The sequence below is a fragment of the Octodon degus genome, unplaced genomic scaffold (genome assembly GCF_000260255.1).
Source record: "Octodon degus isolate 3935 unplaced genomic scaffold, OctDeg1.0 scaffold00093, whole genome shotgun sequence".
Lineage (NCBI taxonomy): Eukaryota > Metazoa > Chordata > Mammalia > Rodentia > Octodontidae > Octodon > Octodon degus.
The window spans coordinates 5,611,599-5,619,499 of NW_004524669.1; the positions used below are offsets into that span (position 1 = coordinate 5,611,599).

Below are 7,901 nucleotides of genomic sequence, written 5' to 3' on the forward strand. Positions count from 1 at the left end.
GGAACCAGGGATTGAACTCAGGCCCTTGCGCTTGCCAGGGAAGCGCTTATTCCACTGAGCCATCTCCCTAGCCCCTGTTCTCTTTCCTTTAAACCTGTGCTTACAACCAGCATGAAATCTGTAACAAAGCTTTGTCTAAAAAAAAAAAAACTCTGTATTTTTAGTACTCCTGAACAGACTTTCCTTCCCACGATGACTTCCCCATAATTCCATATGTCCCCAGTTCCGTTCTCTTAAGAGCATCCTAGTGTCCCCCTTTGGCCTTCATCTGCCCTTCCCACAGTCCTGAGAAGCACTGAGGACAAGTGCTCCCCTTACCACCCACCACCCCAGCACAGCCACGGCCTCAGGCCAAGTCAAGGCAGGCTGGACTCACCGGGTAGACAAGGAGGTAGGGTCCAGGGTCCAGATAAGAATGCAGCTCTGGCAGGCCACAGCCAACACGGAGGCACTGAGAGGCTTCCAGGCCAGAGCTGCCACATTTCGCTGCAGCCGGTGCTTCAGTGATGGTACTATAGTGCTGAGGTAAAGGAGCAGAGCCCTGGGTCAAAACCCTGTGCCTGGGGCCAGGAATGTAGCTCAGTGGCACAAGTGCCTGCCTGGCAAGTGCAAGGTCCTGAGTTTGATTCCTAGTATCTGTACCCAAAAACACTCTAAGCCTCAGGGGATCTGGACATTTTTGAGGAGGGAAAAATACACAAAAGAAAAACACACCCTATACAGGGCCCTGGGGTCCCACAGGTACTGAAGAGGATAGGACAAAGGTTAGGTTTAGAAAGAGGACACCTGCATTTATGGACAACCCCTAGACCCGATACTGGAAGAAGCCATAAGAATCTAGTTCTGGACCTGCAGGACACTCTTGGGACTCCCTCGGGACCAAGGCTAGGAGGAAGGAGAGACTGACAGGTCAGGGCCAGACTCCTATACCCACGTACCTGTTGGCATTATACACTCGGATGGAATCATCCAGCAGGGCGACCGCAAACTTGTTGGTGTGAGGGTGCCAGGCAAAGACCCGCAAGCAGCAGCTGGACCTGGGGCAGGAGTGAGTACAAAGTTGGAACCAACTCTTCCCATGCCCAGACTGGAAGCTCAGATTTCCTTTCACATAAGGACATAGCTGGGTTTTTGTTTTTTTAGTAATTGGTATCACAGCCAGGGGCACTGTAGCACTAAGTTACACTCCACTCTGTCCAGTCTTTCCTTTTTTTTTGGCAGTACCGGGGATTAAACTCAGGCCCTTGCAATTGCCAGGGAAGCACTTATTCCACTGAGACATTTCCCTGGCCCCTTGTCTTTCTTTTTTTTTTTTTTTTTTTTTTTTTTGTGGAACCGGGTTTGAACTCAGGCCCTTGCACTTGCCAGGGAAGTGCTTATTCCACTGAGCCATCTCCCTGGCCCCCCCATTGTCTTTCTAAATGAAAGCCTGGAACTTGTGATCCTCCTGCCTCAGCCTCCTGAGTAGGTGGGATCACAGAAGTGCACAACAACTGGCTTTGCTCAGTTTCTTCTAATCCCTTTTCCTTTTGTTTTAGTGGGAGGTGGGGGGAGTGGAGAGCAGGAGTATGAAAAAGTAAGGAGTAGTCAGGAAGACATGGAAGGAGTCTCTCCCTGCACTTTCCTCTCCCCGCAGAAGTTCCAAGTTTCAGCACTTCCCTCCACAAGGCCCCAGGGCTGCACTCACCAGTTTGTGACTTGAGCAAATTCAGCAATCAGATCTTCACTTCGGAGCTGTACAAAGAAGATAGAGATGACATAGGGACAAAAGAAGACCATCCCTCTGCAGTCATCCCACTCAGGCTGACCGAAAATGACAGGAAGAGTGTGGGGATGGGGTAAACACACCCAGCAAGGCCAAGACGCCAAACTTACAGATAGGTGGGGGAAGAGGGATCCATGGAGGGAGGAGGCCCATCGACAAAGCGCCAGGGCCCAGCTGGATGCTGTCTTCACCCACTCAAACACTGTAGGGTTGAAGAAACAGCTCTGAGAAATTCATTCACAGGTTTCTTATTGGGTACTGCTTATTTTTTAAATTTTATTTTATTTTATTTTATTTATTTATTTTTGGCAGAACCGGGGATTGAACTCAGACCCTTGTGTTTGCCAGGGAAGCACTTATTCTACTGAGCCATCTCCCCGGCCCCTGGGTACCTCTTAGGTGAGGTCAGTTCCAGATCTTTTTGTCTAGCACCTACCTATGAGTACACACCTACTCTAGGTGTTGGGGAGGCAAAAGGAGAAGAGAAGACAACAGGAAAAAATAGGGCTAAAGAGAAAGAGGCTGAACTAAGAAGATATTGGGGTGAGTTCACAAAAATATGGAGGAAAGACCAAGCACAAAGCTAGAGTACGCTGGAGGGAAAAACACTTACCCTCTTCTTCTGAGTTTGCAATTTCATTCAGCACACCAAAAAGGCCCATATCACGCCTGACAAGGAGAGGAAACTATAAATCAGATAATATTCTAATTCTCTCGGTTCCCCTCTACAAGTTTTATTCAGTCATTCAATAAACATAAGTAAGGGCACTTGTATTTAATGAGTGTCAACTACAGGGCAAGCACTTTATAGTGTAGTGTTCTTATAATTACTTATACTTTTTGAGACTGGGTTTTGCTTTGTAGTTCAGACTGGTCAAGTTCACTGTGTAGTCCAGGTCTCAAACTCACAAAGATCCTCCTGCCTCAGCCTCCCAAGTGCTGAGATTACACACATTCTGAGTAGATAAAAACATTGGAACTCAAGGGCTAGGGATATATAGCTCAGCAGCATAAGCACCTACCCGGCAAGCACAAGGTCCTTGGGAATTTGATCCCTTGTACCCCACCCACCCAAAAAATTGAAACTTGCTAATCACAACAGCATTTCAGAAAAAAAAATCTGGACCAAGAATAGAAAAAAAAAAAAAAAAAAAAAATCAGTCAAGTGCAGGGATATAGCTCAGTGGCATAAGCGCCTGCTTGGCAAGTGCTAGGTCCAGAGTTTGATCCCCAGTACCCCCCCCACACACACACACAGTCAAGAAGCTACTTCGGGACTTTTCAGGACAAAAAGTTGAAGAAGGGTCTTGAACTCATGGAAATGTGAAAAAGGAGACAGATTTGAGAGATTTAGGTATTACAACACACAAGATTTAAGGAATAATTACATATTAGTAAGGGAAAGACTAACATCAAGGAAAATATTTAGTAGCAATTATATCAGCTAATATATTTATAATGTGGTAGGTATTTCATATGATCTAATATGGTCATTATCACAACCCTACAAAATATTAACACAGCATTTTAAAAGAAGAAAAAAATAAATAAAACAAAACTGACGTGAAGAGACTAATTAATACAATAAAGGTAATCTCCAAAGAGGTAAAAATCAACTGCGTCTGCCTCAGAGCCTACACAAAAACTATTCACTTGTGGATGAATAACATGACTATTATCCTTGAAATAAGCACTCAGGGAAGAAACAAGTTTGAAAAGGGGTGTGAAAAGACTGGATCTGAACAGGGCAGAGGTGTAACATCTGTGGAGTATAAAAGCATGGGTATCTGCTAAACAAGTGAACATCCAGGTCTGACACAGCCCTCAGAAGTTGGGCCTCAGAAGCATCACTAGTTAAGGGACCTCAGGAAGGGAACTACCAAAAGGGCTGAGAATCAGCAGCTAGAGTGCTGGGAGGCAAAGCAGGTCCCAGGAATGAATGACTCAGGCAATAAACTGATGTTTAACTTTACTCACAAAAAGACAAGCATGGGGGCTGGTGAGATGGCTCAGTGGTCTAAAGCACCTACTTAGAACAAGCTTAGCAAAGCACAGGGACCCACAGGGACCGCGGTTCAATCCCCCAGCCCCACATGCCAGCCAGTCCCGCCCCCCTGGTGGGCTGAGCTGGCCATACACACACACACACACACACACACACACACACACACATAAATAAATAAATAAATAAAATTTAAAAAAAAAAGACAAGCAGGAGGACCTGGGAGATAGTTCAGTGGCAAAGTGCAAGGTCGCAAATTCAATCCCTGGTACTAAAAAAAAAAAAAAGACATACAGGACCAGCGAGATAGCGCAACAGACTAAGTTCCTGCTTAGGCAAGTGCAGGAAGTGGGATTTGATCCGTAGCACCACATGCCATGCTGGCCCTGCCCCTGGGCAAGCTGAGCCAGCCAGCAAGTCTGAGTGTGGTGGCGCATGCCTATAATCCCAGCGCTGGAGAGGCTGAAAACGGGGATCACTACAAATCCAAGTTGTGCAGTGAGACCTTGTACCAAATACATTTTTTTTAAAAAATGACATACAAATTAAATTATAAACTACAATACCAAAATCAACATTTGGTGTATATATATATTTCTGACATAAGGGTTTCACTATGCAGTTCAGGCTGGCTTTGAACTCACTTTGTAGCCCAGACTGGATTCAAACTCACATAGATCCTCCTGCCTCAGCCTCCTGAGTGCTGGGATTACAGGCATATGCCATGATGCCTGGCCTCCAAATATCAAAATTTGATAACACTTAGGTTGAGGCTAGGCGTATAATCCCAACATATGAGAGGCTTAGCCTAGGAGTTTGAGGCCAGCCTGGGCTACAGTGGGAGTGCAAGGCCAGTATGGACTAGATAGAAAGACACTATCAGAAAAAAAGGGAAGAGAAAGAGAGAGTGTGAGTAAGCACAGGCAAGCAACCACTTATGTTAGGATTCAGGCACTCATACACTCACTGTTTGTGGCACCATATGTACAGTTTTAATGGGGGACTATTTGACAACCGTCCACAAAATAAACACATCTACACATAACGGTAGTAATGATGAAAACAGCTAACTCTTGAAGGGATAAATATGTATCAAGCCTTGTTCTCCAAATGCTTTACTCCCACTAACTTAATCAGGGCCAGGGAGATAGCTCAATAGAATAAGCGCTTGCCTGGCAAGTGCAAGGGCCTGAGTTCAATCCCCGATTATGCCAAAAATCATCATCATCATCATCATCATCATCATCATCATCATCATCACTATAATCTTATAAACTGAGAAAACTTAAGAACAGAATAATAATTTGCCAAGGCCATACAGCTAAAATGTGGCAACAGACAAGATACTAACTCAGCAAGTGTGGCTCCCATCCGTCCTACATGTGCAAAATGAACACCCTATGTATGAGATTAGCCAATGCAGCCTTACGGCACCTAACCATGTCGAGGCTCAGATAAAAGCTCAGAAGTAACAATGACATGAAGTGATGCAAGGAGCAAGTTCATATAACCTAACCAGAAAGCAAGGTGAGTCCTTAAAGAGGAAATGGAACCACTGGTGCAGTGCTGAGGTCCACCATTTGCTAGTTACAATTCTTACAGAAACAAAGCCCAAATGAAACAGCTTTTTGAAAAGCAGCCCACTGTAAGGGAGTGGTAACACCATCTTCTCCAGGACCTATAAACTATGGCCCCGGAAACCCTTTGTAACCTCACCAAATGTTGATGCACCTCTTCCACACTTGCTCCCGGTGATGGATGAAGGCAGTTCTTGTACCATGGTCCAGCCTCCCAGGAGTCTTCAGGGGATCCTTAGCCAGGTGTAAGACAGGAAGATTGATCCACTAGTGCCCGGAAGCGAAGAATGTGACAGTGAGTTCATCTTTTTCCCAGATCTTTGCTGAACTCCTATCTCATCTCTAACCCCTGGCTGGGCTAAACATCTGAGGCTCCACAGAGCTGTTTCCCATTCCCACAAAAACACGTCGTAGCTCTAGAATAATTTTTCACGGGAATCATTTTGGAAAACACCCGAGTCAGAGCCTCCCTCTTACATAGCAAAGGTCCAGTAAATGTCAGCTTCCTTTCCTTTTCCTTCCCAGCACTCTGCGGGAAGAGTTTCAGACTATGGCTTCCCTGTTCTCCCCGACGCTGTTCCGAATTTCTTAATAGTTCTCCTGCACATCAGACGGCCTAGATTCAGCCTGATTTCTCCTCCCCTACAGCACCTCAGCATCCTCTATAGGTCAGTACCAGGCCTAAAATGCATTCCCCCTCTTCTAGTCTCCAGCCCAGGCTCGGCTCGACCCCACGCTCGTCACGCTATCACTATCCCTCAAATTCTCCCTGACAACTTTCTCCACTCTAGCTGGACCCCGGCCCTCCTCGCCCAGACCCCACCTGGCCCCGGAAGTCGGGAGGCGGGCTCTCATAGCCACTGCCTGTCACCAGCTCGTTATTGTGCTCATATAGGGTGACTTGACCCCTAGGCGGCGGCGGAGGGAACAATCCTAGGGTACACATCTTGCCAGTCCCGACGACGTCTCGGGCGGGTAAGTTCACAGCTGATGACCACAAAGAATCCGCTCCTCCGACTCTTAGTTCCCGGGCTAGATTCGTACGCGGACGGGTAGCCGCGCAGGACAAACAACTACGCGAAGCAAAACCGGCGCAAAGGAGAGAATCACACAGAAGGCGGCGCACGTTCCCGTGATAAACTTCCGGGCCTTCCTCGCGCGCCTCCTGGCGGCCAGAGGGGACGCAACGCATATACGTCCACAGGGGCAACCTTGGATTAAGCGTCTAAATTCCTTAACACGGTCTCCCACTCTTTCAATAGAGTTGGCTGATTTGTTTTTTATTTTTATTTTTTGGCGGAACTGGGGATAGAACTAAGGCCTTTGCGCTTGCCAGGGAAGTGTTTATCCCTGGTCCCAACTCTTTCAATAGAGAAAGCCTAAAATAAGCCACGTTTGTGGAGGCACTTATAGAAATGTTATCACGACCTCCAAATATGATATAAAGTAAATTTATAACTCCAAACCTACCAGATGTCCCATATGCTAAGTTCGTATTCTCCGAATAATTAATTCTAAGAAACAATGGAGGTTAAGAGTAGGAAATAGGGCTGGGGAAGACAGCTCAGTAGATTATAAGCGCTTGCCTGGCAAGTGCAAGAGCCTGAGTTCAATTGCCGGTTCCGCAACAAAAAAAAAGTAGGAAACAAATTTATTTATTTACTTATTTATTGTCTTTCTGAGGTGGGGTCTCACTATGAAGTTCAGGCTGGCCTTGAGCTTACATTGTAGTCCAGGCTGGTCTCAAACTCAAAACAATCCTCCTGCCTCAGCCCTCCCAGTGCTGGGATTACAGGCATGCACCACCACACCCGGCAGGAACTATTTATTGAGGGGGACAGATACGGCTCCTGAGAGGCAAGAGGGAACTTGAAAGTGAGTTGCCGAGGACCCTGCTTCTCTGGGGAAGCTTTCCAGAGCACAACCAGGTGGGTACAATCTGGGTTACAGCTGTGATAAACCAACAAGATTATAATCATAGCTCTTTAGGTAATAGGGAAACAAGTCACATAGCAAGTACACATGGAAGGAACAAAGAACTTTCAGGAAATGCTGTGTCAGAGGGCCACCAAAGTGACAGATGTCTACAATTTATGTCAGGCTGTATCTTGAGGTCTGGCCTCCAACAGATGTGCCTCTGGCCACCATTGTAATGAGTATTCCTCTTTGCCCTGACTGTCTTTGAGAGCCTAGTCCTGTCTGACTGCCTACAGGATTTCTGTTTAACTCAGATATGAGACCTAACGAAACCCTTTCAGACCTGTGGATCATCCAGAAGAAAATCCAGAATGTGTCACTAGCAGAGCTGGAGGGACAGTTCAGGGAAAGCCTGTGAGAACCATGGTCCTGCACAGTCCATAATCCAGGGCCCAAGGGCATTCCTGGGAAGGAAAGTGGGAACAGCTGGAAAACAGTAGCATTTTTTTGAACTCTTTGCCACAAGTGCTTGCACTGTTATATCACCATTAGGAAAGTAAGGCCCAGGGAAATTAACCATGGGATCCAAGAGCAAAAAGTGAGGGGTTGGAGGTGTAGCTCAGTTGCAGGGTGCGATTCC

At 46.4% G+C, this 7,901-nt stretch overlaps 1 protein-coding gene across 1 annotated transcript in view; it reads right to left on the reverse strand.

Moving 5' to 3' along the window:
• The window catches only part of Aaas (aladin WD repeat nucleoporin), an 11,690-nt gene extending 5,301 nt beyond the window's left edge, over nucleotides 1–6,389 (reverse strand). The window contains exons 1-7 of the mRNA XM_012516138.2: nucleotides 6,168–6,389; nucleotides 5,484–5,611; nucleotides 2,379–2,434; nucleotides 1,876–1,967; nucleotides 1,688–1,734; nucleotides 939–1,037; nucleotides 377–520 (exon numbers count right to left, since the gene is read on the reverse strand). Coding sequence (XP_012371592.1) covers nucleotides 377–520; nucleotides 939–1,037; nucleotides 1,688–1,734; nucleotides 1,876–1,967; nucleotides 2,379–2,434; nucleotides 5,484–5,611; nucleotides 6,168–6,290 — 689 coding nt within the window. The 5' untranslated portion in view covers nucleotides 6,291–6,389. The remainder of the gene's footprint in view (nucleotides 1–376; nucleotides 521–938; nucleotides 1,038–1,687; nucleotides 1,735–1,875; nucleotides 1,968–2,378; nucleotides 2,435–5,483; nucleotides 5,612–6,167) is intronic.
• Between the last annotated feature and the right edge of the window lie 1,512 nt (nucleotides 6,390–7,901).